Source organism: Acomys russatus, chromosome 25 (genome assembly GCF_903995435.1).
Source record: "Acomys russatus chromosome 25, mAcoRus1.1, whole genome shotgun sequence".
NCBI classification, from domain to species: domain Eukaryota; kingdom Metazoa; phylum Chordata; class Mammalia; order Rodentia; family Muridae; genus Acomys; species Acomys russatus.
The window spans coordinates 11,813,850-11,827,028 of NC_067161.1; the positions used below are offsets into that span (position 1 = coordinate 11,813,850).

At 57.1% G+C, this 13,179-nt stretch overlaps 1 protein-coding gene across 2 annotated transcripts; it reads right to left on the reverse strand.

Annotated features, from left to right (window-relative positions):
* Nucleotides 1-896: 896 nt before the first annotated feature.
* Nucleotides 897-11,098, reverse strand: Nherf2 (NHERF family PDZ scaffold protein 2). Of its 2 annotated transcripts, XM_051167559.1 has the most exons (7): nucleotides 10,719-11,098; nucleotides 8,176-8,376; nucleotides 2,682-2,861; nucleotides 2,302-2,455; nucleotides 2,194-2,237; nucleotides 1,440-1,502; nucleotides 897-1,237 (listed from the first exon to the last, which is right to left on the reverse strand). In XM_051167559.1, exons 1-7 carry the CDS (start codon nucleotides 10,929-10,931, stop codon nucleotides 1,079-1,081), a joined length of 1,014 nt encoding a protein of 337 aa, XP_051023516.1. In that variant the 5' UTR covers nucleotides 10,932-11,098; the 3' UTR covers nucleotides 897-1,078. The 2 variants fall into 2 exon arrangements, with proteins under 2 accessions (XP_051023516.1, XP_051023517.1); XM_051167560.1 differs by lacking the exons at nucleotides 8,176-8,376; nucleotides 10,719-11,098 and adding an exon at nucleotides 5,531-5,641.
* Nucleotides 11,099-13,179: the final 2,081 nt, after the last annotated feature.

Here is a 13,179-nt window from a genome sequence, read left to right on the forward strand (position 1 = left end):
CAGCAGTAGGAGAGGATGGCGTGAGGCCTCACCTGAGAGTCTTCTAGAATGGGCCTTGTTCCTCGCCCCACCCCTCAACTGAAGACTCAGAGAACACACAGTTGCCAGCCAGAGTTCAAGGCAAGGCCTGTTTAATTTGAGGGCGCGTGTGCGCTATGGCTTAGGAGGCAGACTGCAGTGCCAGTGAGTGACTTTGGGGAGTTGAGAGCACTGAGGAAAAGGCAGAAGGCAGGGGCCAGGCTCAGGAGCCCAGGATCAGGCTGGGAATGGCTCACACAGAGCCACCATCTCCAGGTCCCGGAGCTGCAGAACAGGAGAAGGGGTTTGTCCGGAGGCCGCCCTCTTAGAGTCAGGAACACCCATCCTCTAGCCCCTCAGGGAGCCTAGGCTCTGCGTTCCAGAAGCCAGCAAGTGAGAGGTAGCTAGGCAGAGAAGAGAGGCCTAGCCTAGGACCATCCCTCTTAACAGGCACAGCTAGCCCTGGGGGCCCCTGGAGTCCCTGCTCTCCGCTCAGGATGGCGCTGCTGACAGGGTGGGTAAGAAAGGGTTTGCAGAGAAAGGTTTGTTTTATTGCAATTATTTAGAGTGAGTCCCAAGGGGTTGGGGGAGGGGGCTCCACTATTAACTAGAAACATATGTGGAGCTGGAGACCTTTTAGGAAAAAAAGCGAAAACATGAATTCCTTTCAGTCAGCAGGCCCGAGGCAGAAAAGCAAAGGCCCTTGGCAGACCACCATGCACAACTCCTCCCTCTCACTGTTTCTCTGTCTTGGCTGGCTTGCTCGCGCTCTCTCTCTCTCTCTCTCTCTCTCTCTCTCTCTCTCTCTCTCTCTCTCTCTCCCTCCCCCTCTCCCTCCCTCCCTATTTCCCTCTCCGCCCCCCCGCCCCGGGTTTCTCTCATCTTGCTATGACAGCCGCAGCACCCAATGGACAAGACAAGGGGTCATGGGGTCATGGGTTGGTTTCTGGGCAGTGTGATACCACCACCCTCCAGTCTGCTCAGGCTTCCGGAGCTCTGGAAAGGCCCAAGGTCCGTGCAGGAAGAGACCCCGGGGCCCCTGGAGAGACAGAGGAGGGGCTCAGAAGTTGCTGAAGATCTCTCGTTTCCGGTTCCAGTCCATCTGTGGTGCCCGCTTGTTGACCCGAGTCGCTCGCGCCTTCTCCTTGGCTTCAGCTGCTGTGGGACTCAGGTGGAGGCCACTCTCCTGGAAGGGGTCTCGCTTCCAGGCACTCCCATCCTGGGGGCCAGGTGAGGTGCAAACAGTGAGCCATACACCCCTGGCAGCTACCCTTCCCCAGGAACTTACACTAGAGGCCACCTCTGGGCCTAAAGCAACTAGCCCGAGAGGCTTCTTGGAAGTGGTAGCCCCACTGGCCTGGTAGGTATCTCCACAGAGATCCACTCCCAAGGCCTCTGAAGTCCCGTGTGTGAGCAGTTACCTCATTGTCCTTCTCTGAGCCTGGCAGGTCGCTTCGGGATGAGCACACGGAGCCACCATTGAGCTAGGAAACCAAGGGTGGGTTGTGGTTTCAGTGTTCCCATCCCGGTGCTCCCAGATCATGCACACACATGCACAGGTTCTCTCTTGAGCACACACACACACAGAGAACAGCTGCATCTATTCCTTTGTTCAGCGGTGAGCATCACACTTGTGTCACTGCCAGAGCCAGGGCTGGCACATAGCAGTGGATGGATGGGGAGGTCCAACCTGGCCAGTCATGATGGGAATGTCAGCTGTTGTCCAGCCAGGGCTGGTGGCGGCCCAAGAAGGTGAGGACTGAAGACTACCCAGTAATCGTGCAGGAAGAAAGCATAGCAAGGTGGCTCAGGACCCCAGTATCCACCCACACTGTGTGTCTCGAGCCTGTGCTAACCCTATACAGGATCCACAGTGGGTATCTGGTTTGTTTTGACATAGGGTTTCTCAATGTAGCTGTGGCTGTCCCGGAACTCTGTAGACCAGGCTGGCCTTGAACTCAGATCTGACTGCCTCTGCCTCCCAAATGCTGGGATTAATGGTGTATACCATCAGGCCTGGCTAGCACAGTGGGTATTCTTTGAGGTGACCAGGCCAGATAGGTTTCACAACGGTACATCCCCAAGGGCGAAGGTCTCCAGAAGAAACAGCCACTATCATGTCGGGGGACACAGAGCAAGAGGTACGCCTACAGTTATCTGGACCCACCCTCTCACCTGGGCGTGGCTGGTCCCGTTTGTGACTGGTGATGGCAGCGGACCTGTGGGGACAGCATGTTAGTGGCTGCACTGACCCTACCCTGTGCCCCTAAGGCAGTAGCCTACCTTCTACGTGTTCCTCGGCGGGTGTGACCCGCAACCTCTTGAAGTGTTCATCAGTCTCAGGGTCTACCACCAGCAACCGGGCCTCATCCTCCCGTGCCTTGATTCTGGCAACAACTTCAGCATGGCGCAGCCCTTCCACATTCTGCCCATTGACCTGCCACCACCCACACAGGGTCAGAAAGGCCTGAGGGGCCCAGTCGGCCCAGTGCCACCCGGCCAGGTGTGCCATCAAATATTCATCGAAGCCACCACCAGCCGAGGCAGCAAGAGGAGTGCCAGCTCAGGTTCCCTGTGTCTCCCCTCCTCCTGCAGGGACCCAGGGCCCAGACAGACATGGACACTCAGGGACATATGGATACAAACACAGGGACCTAGGATACCTCAATGAGCCGGTCCTGGGCACGGAGGCCTGAGTGGGAAGCAGGGGAGCCTGGGTCCACAGAGCGGATGTATTGGCCAGGCCGAGACTTGTCACTATGCAGGTTGAACCCGTAGCCCTGGGGTCCCCTTCGCAAGTGGCAGAGCCGGGGACGCAGCTCTCTTGGAGGCCCGTTGATATCCTGTAGACACAAAGGAGGTGGCATCAGGCTCTACCCGCAGCCTCCCAGCCCTATGCTGCCAGGGGCCAACCCCAGGTTTCATTGAGAAAACACTGTGCCCGTGAGTGAGGGGCTTAGTGAAGCTGCCTGTAACACACTTCAGCTGTGGGTTTAGAGACAAAGCCTATTCCAAAACATGTAAAACTCTAATGAGATAGCTAGAGGCTGGAGCTGTGGAAGGGTTCAGGGGGGGTCACTGTGCACAGCTTGGGGATACAGAAGGAACCAGATGGGATAAGGTCCCATCACAGGACCTAGCAAGTCTGTGCCTTCTAGATTTGGCCTCTCCCTCCTGTCCTTGCCTCCCTCTGTAGAGCTGGTGCCCTGGAGGCCTGAGATGCTTTGTTTTCTCCTCAAGCTCCCCAAAAGGCTCCCTGGGCTGTTGTGGCAGCTGTTTGCTTTAGAATTCCAACACTAACTGGAGCCACTGCCCCCACCCCATCCATGGCCCAAAAAGAAGAGGCCGCTGATGGCCACTCCTCAGCTAGGATGCCTCCTAACCCACAACATGGAAGGGCTTGTGGTACCCACAAGGGACCCCCACCACTGCCCCCAAGCTGCCTTGTTTTACCTCTGGCATCCTGCAGTAGGTTTCTGGGCCACGTGGCTGTGCAGGCAGGGGCCAGCCTGTTGACCCCCTACCCCAGCTAGGGGCCAAGCCAGAGACTATGCTGCCGAATGGCCAACAGCTGCTGGTGCCCAATTACACAGGGCCGGTGGCCGGGGTGGGCAGGCAGGTGGCAGCTCAGGTTTCTGGATGTGAGTACAGGTGACAATGTACTGCCTGGGGGCATCTCCTTCACCCTCCACCACTGCTCCTACCCCTTTGTGTCTGGTAGCTGAGGGACTCTGGAGCAGGGCAGATCTCTAATTCTCAGGCACCTGTCTTCCCCCAATCCAGAATACCTCTGAACACTCCAGCTGGCCTCCTCCCCTTTCTTCCCCTTTTTGGTGTTTTGGAAAGAAGGTCTCACATTTTAACCCAGGCTAGCTTCAAACTGATAACGCAAGGTGACCTTTTTGCTTTAGCTTTTTTTGGGTTTGTTTGTTTGTTTTGTTGGGATACAGTTTTCTCTGTGTAACAGCCCTAGCTGTCCTAGAATCACTTTGTAAACCAGGCTGGCCTTGAACTCACAGAGATCTGCCTGCCTCTGCCTTCCAAGCGCTGGGATTAAAGGCATGTGCCACCACTGCCCGACCTTGCTTTAGCTTCTGAGTGCTGGAATTATCAGCACAAACCACCATGCTTAGCTCCAAGCCCTAAATGCGGTGTTATCCATGTCCACGGGTCACAGCTAGCCTCGGGAAGAAGTCCATCCTTCCATGCAGGGCCACTGGTAGCTTCAGGGTTCTGGGATGGCCCTTCAATCTCAACATCCGTTTTGTCTAGCCTGACTCAGGACCCCTTCCTTGATCCCAAAGCCCAGTTGGATTTTCATCTGGATCCTTCTGCTGACCCTTGGTACCCAGGCCCCATCTGCCCCATTACACCAAGAATTACAGAGCTTAAACAAACGGTCCCCTGTCCCCTGGGGGCTCAGCTAGACCGAATTCAGGGTTCTAAGGCCTCAAAGATCTTCAGAACCCTCCTGCATAGATTTGTCAACTCTCAAAGACACAGTTGAAGGGACAGATATAGGGGCTTTGGGGCAAGGCCCTGAGAGACCTTAATTCTCAGCCTGGGACAGCCAGAGGCTAGCTCACAGGAGAGAGGCTGGAGAAAGTAGAGGCAGAAGCCAGAGCCAAAACAATATGAGGAAATGTGTGACCAGTCCTGGCATAAAGTCATGTCCTAGGAGGCAAGGCCACATCATGTGGCCATAGAGACAAGACATCCAAGCTTACACTCGTAAACAAGCAACATGAACACACACAGCCACCCACACATGCAAACTTATGTCCACCACACTGCCCTGTGGCCTTTTCCCACGGCCTCTGTGGCAGTCTACAGGGCTGGGTTTCTTGGGGCTCCCAAACGGGAAGCAGGATTTGGTAAGCTACTGCCGCCACGAAACTGGAAGCCGCCTTCCTGAGGGCCTGTTCTGGCCAATCCCCAGCCTCAATCCAGAATGGCCACCTCTCAGAACAGGCTAAAAGATTCCTCTTAGCAACTAGCCTAAAACATCTCTGGCCACAAGGAGAGTCCAAATGGTACCAGGCCTGGCACAAGACCCTCAATTACAAGGACTGTAAGGCACCCCCAAGCCTGTGGGATTGGGGGGGGCAGCTAGAGCATGCAAGTGGGGGTAGGGTGCCCCAGCGAGGAGCGGGAGGGGTGCATTGCTGGAATTCTTTCTCCCAGCTCTAGCCCTGAGCACACTTCCTGCCTTCTTCAGACAGGCCCTCTGGCTCCCACGGGCTCTGAGACACATAGCCACAGAGCTGGGCAAGCCCCCAGGAACCCCGCTGAGCCTATAACCAGACAAAGGCTGATATAGGGGTGCCCTGAGAGCCAGGCTCTGCCCCCCCCCACCAGATAATGACTCACCAGCCCCAGCAGAGAAAGGCCCGCATTGTTTCTTGGGGTCCCTCTTGCATGTACAAACATCCCCAAGTCCCATGTCCCTTCCCCAGAGATTGTGCTAAAGCTGGGGTCCTGACAGCCCAGCTCTGCCCCGCCCCCACCTGACCTGAACAAGCCCCTGTTGACAGTTCAGTGGAGGGGCTCCTGGGGATGAGGCCGGCGATGGCAGGGTACTTCTGGAGCGAGCCATGGGAGGTGGGCTAGCAATGCCAGGCAGTAGATGCCTGGAGCAGCCTGAGCTCTTGGGCCAGCTGAGACTGCCAGGGCACTTATCTACCTCCCACTGTGACCCAGGATCCCTGGGGATGGGTGGGGACATAGGGACTGACTGACTCACTTTGGGTAGCAGGGTGGTGACTGAGCCCCCTCCCCTGTCCGGGCCCCCCCCCCCCCCCCCCGCGAGCTAGGTTTCCGTCCCAAGAAAGGAAGGAAGGAAGCTGCTGGAGGCCCTGCCCTGCTCCAGGACCCAGGGCAGGGGAGACCGGGAGGAGACCTTGGCTGGAGAACAGAAGACAGTGGATGGGGGGGGGGGGGGAGGGGAGGTAAAAGAGAACAGCAGGAATGGGGGGGGTCCCAAAAGCTTTCCTGCTGTCACTTTGTTCTACACCATGAACCCACCACCTGCAGAGCTTTGTCGGCTCTAACTCAGTCCCTCAAGTCCTCCAGAAGGTATAGACATGGCAGGAGCAAAGGCAGGAGCAAAGGCAAGGTCTATCACTACCTCCCTGTCCCTGGCACTGCTAGCTGTTGGGTCTCTGTTTAGGGTTGTCCCTGCCGGCACCGCTACAGTCAGCTCGCTGCAGCTGCAGCCACCCCCAGCCCTGAATGGCCTGGGACTGAATCACCAGTCCTTCCCACCCCCAAAGGGAGGGGCAGACCCTCTCAGTGTTCTCTCTTGTCCCACCTCCCCTAATCCCACAGGCTGGGACAGAGAACACAGGTTCAGTAAGATGAGAAGGCCCTAACCTCCCATGGCGGTCACTTAGTGGAACCCTCACCCTGCAGCGGAGCAGAGGCAGGTAAGCCTCGCAGGTCGGTCCAGCCACCAGGACCCCGGGCAGGACACGCCCCTCTAAGGCTCCCACACCCAGCCTGAGGCAGGCTGTCTCCCAAGCCTGGTTTGTAGAGGTCAAATATGCAGCTCCTCTTTCTTTTCCAGGGTAGGACTGTGCCCTGGGTTCCTCTACCTCCTAGAGTTCTTGTCCCTAGCTTTGACCCATCTACAATGGGACAGCCTCATTGTACCCCCTTTTGTCCCTCTAAAAATACGCCCAGAGGAAGCCCCCTCCTAGGGCTTCCTGCAGCCCCTCCAAGCCTGAAATAGCAGTGACAGGGAAGGACCCACCCACAGCCAAGGGGCCTGGGCCACCCCATCTCCAGATAAGGCCCCAGGGTGGATTTTTCCACAGGAAGGTGAACTGAGCTGTTTGCTTCTAAATGAATGGACACACGCCTGGGGGCAAAGGGGGGGCTTCTTCCTAAGGAGGAGAAAGGGGTGCTTGGGAAAAAGGGAGACTCCTAGTCCCCAGCCAGAGGAAGGTGGGCCTGGCACCATCTTTTTCCCACAAGACTCCTAAAGACTCCTAATCTTGCCAGGCGTGGTGGTGCACGCCTTTAATTGGAGGCAGAGGCAGGTGGATCACTGTGAGTTCAAGGCCAGCCTGGTCTACAAAGGGCGTCCAGGACAGCTAAGGCTACAAAGAGAAACCCTGTCTCAAAAAACAAAACAACAACAACAACAACAAAAAATACTCCTGATCTTGAACAGCCAGAAAGCAGAATCTAGACTCCGGGGCTTGACAGCTGTCCTTAGGGCTCTAAGGAAAAGGATCCAGCAGACTCAGAGCGCACACCTTTGCCCAGGTTGGTCTTACCACTGGAAGTTGTCATCTCCCAACCTCCAGACAGGTCCTACAGGGATCATCAGCACAGGCCTAACCAGCTCAAGCAGAAGACTTTGGGTAAGGTCAAAGGTAAATGTTAAGGTCTGAAACACATCCAGAAATTTCAGACCTGACACTCCACCAACCCTAAACCAATGGTTCTCAAAGTTGGATGTGGGGAACCCCTTGGCTCAAATAATAGTTACGAGATGTAAGAGACAGTAACACCGGTGCCTCCAAGAATCAGAGCAAATAGCTTCAGGCCCTTCCTCCTTGCCCCAGGTTCTGCCTAGGTGGCTACCTAGAAGAAGGAGGAACAGACCTTCCCTTGTTTCTTCCAGGTCTCCTATCCCGGAAGGGGAGAGAGAAAGGGGAGGTGCTACCCTGCAGGGGCCAACAGCACCTAGGGGCTCCCTAGGGGAGGGGGAGCCACGAGAAGCATCCACATGCAGAAGCTTCTTATGAGGATCCACATACAGCTCAACTGGGCCCCTGGAGCCCCTTCCCAACTCCCACCCCCACCACAGCACTGTCCCTGCAGCAGGATCGAATCCACCCAAAACCCCAGAGTGCACGGATACCTCACACAAAGACACGGACAAAACCTAAGACAACAGATAGCTAACACAGACACTTGGTCATCTGGTGGTCCTGCAGTTCCTCTCAGAGCTCCTTGGCCACTAGAACCTCAAGAAGAGCAAATAAAGGCAAAAGAGTGACCACAAGTGGTCACCAACAGCCAGAGAGTGGTCAGTGTGGTAGGAAAAGAGCCCGAAGAAGAAACAGGGGCTTATAGAAGTGACCGCAGTGAAGACTATTATCAGTTCTGGAAAAGGCCCTTTGTTCCCACAGACATAGCCCACCATACCTTCTGGCCAGTGTCCGAGCCAAGGCTGCCTGAGCATGCCCAGTCAGGCTTTGGCTCCCAGGGGTTGTGGGCTGGTGGAAGCCCTCGATGGGCCATCTCCTCAGTGCAGGTCAGTTGCCGCCGGCAGAGCTCCTCATCCGTCTCCTTGTCCACCACAAGCAGCTGAGTCTGCCCCTCCACAGCCTTGATCCTCTGTACCACCTGGAATGGTTGGGTGGCAGGACCGGGTCAGCAGCCAGCACCCTAGGCAGCACATGGATAGGGCACCGCTTCGATAGGGCACCACTCCCCGGCTAGGCCCAGGCTCACAGACAGCAGGGCAGGGGTTGGCCTGCCCCGGGGTGGGTAGCTGGACTGAGAGGCCTGCGGGGCTCCACCCCCCACCCCCAGTTTCCAGTAGCTCCCTCCCTCTTCTCCCTGGAGCTAAGGCTCAGGCTGCAAGTACTTCAGGGTCCTCTTGTGGCCTTGTACTCAGCTCAGGTGAAGAGAGGAAGAAGCAGCCAGGAGCAGCCAGATGGGAGTGTCAGACTGTTCGGCTGGGCGTCAGGAGTTCAGTCTGTTCTATGTGTGCATGCGTGCTTGCGTGTGGTGTGTGTGTGTGTGTGTGTGTGTGTGTGTGTGTGTGTGTGCGCGCGCGCGCGTGTGTGCATGATTATCGTGTGTGTGTCTGTGTGCTTTTGTGTCTGCTGTTTGGTCTAGGTGTTGCAGAGAGCAGTGTCTTTGTTGGCACCTGTGAGTATTTGGGCCTGTTTCTTTTTCAGGAGATACACAGTGAACCTAACATAGAGAAAGCTCTAGAACTCGAATTTGCCTCCAGGCCAGGACCAGAAACCCATTCCTGCTGGACCTGCAAAGAGGCAAAGACCTAGGGATTCCAACTGAGGTGCTCGTATACATCAAGTAAGCGGGCGCAGCAATGGAAAAGGCGTGACTTTACAGCCGTCCATGTACACGGATGGGTGCCTGTGGCGTTCGGAGTGCAGTTGGGCCGCCGTGGAGCAGGCGGGCTGTTAGGATGAGTTCAAAGGGAGCCAGGCCCACTGGACACCTGAAGGGCAGGAAGCATTAACAACCCCTTCCCAGCCTAGGGGTGAAGAGACAGGATCCCCACTTAGGACAGGACATCACGTACTGTCACTATAAGAAGGTCCTACTCAGGCCCCTCAGCAGCTGTCCTCTCTCCCCACAGCCAGGAGAACTGAAGGATCCCAGCACCCTGACACTTTCTGGCATGGGAACCACAGTATCTAAGTGTCAGTAGAGCAGGAGTTGCAGATTTGCTACCACCGCCCCCCCCCCCCGGGCTCCCCGATCCCCTCCCCATCTCCATCTTTCTGAGCAGTAGACAGGGTCTAATGCAGCTCTATGTGAATGTCTTTATAGATTAGCACCCCAGAAACCTGGGATACACATGTGGATTCCAGTGACTGCAGGTGACACCAACTCTGCCCGTCTGACCCTTGCTTTTGGGGGCCAGCCTTTGGGTTCCAATTCCCAAAACCTCCAGCACACAACCAAATCCAGTGGTCACTGTAGGTAGGTAGAAAGCAGGCCCCCGGGAGAGAGAGAAGTTCAACTCTTAGCCCAGCCAAGAACTGCTCAGCTTTCTCCAGGCCCCAGGACTGACCACTCAGGTAGGTCACAGCCTTGCTGGTACCAAAGATCCAGAAGAGAGCTGATGGAGGGAGGGCTGGACCCTGGCCAAGCTCTTAGGTGTGTCTACCCCTCAGTGGGATACAGACATTCCAGAGGTGGGACCATCTCTCCTTCCTCCAGCTGTAGCAGGCAAGCGCTGGACAGTGACCTACCTCTGTAGGACCAGGCAGCCTCTCAGGGGGAGGCTCTTTCTGAGACCAAGGAACATGCTGCCGCAAGAGCTGCCTCCACCAGACCCAGACACACCAGCCCATCAGAAGTGCACTGGTATAACTGGGCTGACAGGCTGGCAGGCTGGCAGGCAGACACACACACACACACAAACACACACACACACACACAGGCAGGCAGCACACATGCCCGATGTGTCCGCACAACCCTAGACACACATTCCAGCACTGCCGCAAGTGTGCTTTCATCCGCTGCCCAAACACTTGAGTAGTGTGTTCATATGGATAACCCCCAGAGAGACCTGCAAGCACACACACACACATACTCACACATTGACAGAAAGGCATCTATACCAAGGCCACAAGGTGCCTTAGCCACCTCCTCCCCCTCCATGGCACACGGAGGCCAAAACTAGCAAAAGCAGCCAGGGCCCTGGCCAGAGTAGCCGCAGTGCGGGGGGGGGGGGGGCTCCCGGGGGGGGCTCCCTACCAGGATGTCCTCCCTCCCCCGCTTGTGCAGGACTGAGCTTCCTCACCAAGAGGCCAGCTGGCCGGCCACGTCCTACACCTCAACACCCGAACAGCAGGTCCCTGTGGAACCGTTCTTGGGTCCCACCATGAGGCACGCAGAAGGGTGGTCGTTGGCATCTTGACCAGCGATGTAGGGACGCGCCCCCGGGAGGGAACCGGGGGGCGGGGCGCAGCGCAGGGACCCACCTGGTGATGCGTCTCGCCCTCTACGTTGACGCCGTTGACCTCAACCAGGCGGTCCCCGGCGCGCAGCGCGGCCGCCTCGGCTGGGGAGCCCGGCTCCACGCGCCTGATAAACTGGCCACGGCGGCCCTTCTCGCCATGCAGGTGGAAGCCGTAGCCTTGCTCGCCACGCACCAGGCGACACAGGCGGGGCCGCAGCGACTCCGGCGCGGCCATGGCACCCGCTGCCCCCTGGCTGGCCTTGACTGGCCACGGCTCACACCACCCGCAGGCTGGAGCGCGGACGCGGCGGAGGCGCGGGCGGGAGAGCAGGCAGCGGCCTCGGTGGCTCCCGGCTCAGCTCACGTCGCCTCCGGCTCCGGCTTCGGCTATGGCCTTGGCCCCTGCTCCTGCTGCAGCACCGCCCCCGCGCCCGCCCCTTCCCCGCCCCTCCTGGCTGCCCCCGCCCTAGCCCAAGCCCCGCTAGCTAGGCCCCTGCCTGGACGCCCAGAAACCCTGGAAGACCACGGAGTGGGGATTGCACAGTCAGGCAATCCGCCCCGAGTCCCTGGGACTCCTATCTTATTCCATTTTGGCCAACCTCCGTAGCGCCAGCACCTTTGGCTTCTGTTCCAGGAACCACTTTTTTAGACACCTGCATATGGCACACTGTGAGGTTCCTGAAATTGGGAGCCTCTTAGAGAAAGAGTCCAGGCTCAGACATCAGAGGGGAAGCGCAGGGGCTGCTGCGCCCCTTCCTAAGGATGCACCCCACCCTCTACCCACCGGGACTGCTCTGCCTGCTCTGTCTTTGCCCTCTGAATTTAGATCCCCAAAGTTGTCCTGCCCCAACCCAGAGTGCAACAGGCAAAAATAAGAATTTAAAGAGACATACCGGGAACCTAGGTCTCTGGGGCCAGTGAGTAGGTGACCCCTCCCCCACCTAGGAAGTGTTTGTCCATCAAACATCCTGTCCCCCATACTCAGTGCTTTTCGGGAACATGCGTTTATCTGGCAGAGATGGGAGTGTGTTTGCTGCCTTCCTCTTGACCTGGTATGAACTGTGCTGAGGACTTTGGCCGCCACCCCCCCACCCGAACTCTAGGTGGTGATCAACTGTCCCATATTAAGCCCCTGTAGACAGCCCATCCCTCGTCCCCAGGTCTATAGTCCCCCCCCCCCACACTCTTATTTTTACACCTGCATACAGTCTCGTCTATGGGACAATAGTCCCACAGAGAATTACTTACGGATTGCTATACGATTTTCCCGGAAGCCTAGAGGAAGCAAGCCATTTTACAGATCAGGAAACTGAGGCCTGGAGAAGGCCCTCTTCGGGGCCCAGTACCATGGTGAGACTGCACTTTCACCTTAAGGCATCTTCCCAAGCACCTAAGACAGCTGGGATGCAGGCTGTCTCACAACATGCTTCTCCCCAGCCCACAGCTTCTCACTCACCTGGTCCCCGGGAGTCAGGTATAGCCACCTCAGACAGTTCCCCATGTGGAGAGGAGATGCAGCCCCAGCTCAGTGTTCTCCTCTGCCTCTCCTCCCTGCAGAGCCCTGAGCTGGGGCTCTCCACCTCCACCCAAGCACCAGGACCCGCCTCTCAGCAACATCCTAGGCAGCAGCCCCTTGGGTACCCACACCCTAGCAGCTGCCCCTGAAAAGCACTTAGGCTGGAGATGCACTGTTGCTCCCTGCCCCCAGCCCTTTCTGCAGATTCTAGCTGATGCTGCCACGGGCTGGCCTGGCTGGCCACTTCCATCTGTCTGCCTGCCTAGCCAGAGGTTGCCTGTCTGTCTTAGGCTTGGTTCTTCTGGACCCAGCCTAATGCTGTTGCCCACGGAGATTGTTAGATAATGTGCCTAAGCAGCATGCTCACCATATGTCCCACCTGGGTGGGACTCGGAAGTTATTCCACACAAGCAGGAACATCCCAGCCTGCTGACATCAGCTTTGCAGCCACGCTAAAGAGGTCGGCAACATGGGAGGTCTCCAGGCCAGGAGTTGAGGACCGTAGGGGACCTCTTCCCACCTCAGCCTTGGGCCCTCACTGGCTTTCCGCCACCAGGAACTCACGAATGAAGATGGGATAAGGATAAAGCAAGACCAGGGATCTGTGGTCACAGAGGGGCCAGGAACCAAGGGTGACAGGACACTGCAGTCTCATAGTAGCAAAGAACTTCCCAAAGTTCCCAAAGGCTGAAAAGTGCCGAGGAAAGTGACCATAACAAAGCAGCATCTTAGGTGACCGGTGGGGCTTGACCCACAGAGGAAGCCTGGGCCAGCAGTGTAGGCAAGGATGACAGGAAGGCAGCTCTTCTGTGCTGACAGCACTCAGGAGGCTGAGGCAAGAAGGCCAGCCTGGACAGCGTGTGCCAAAAACAAGCAATGGGGCTGCAAAGATGGCTCAGCCATGGCGAGGACCAGGGTTTGATTACCAGTTCCCATATGACAATTGACAACCATCTGTAATGGGGTC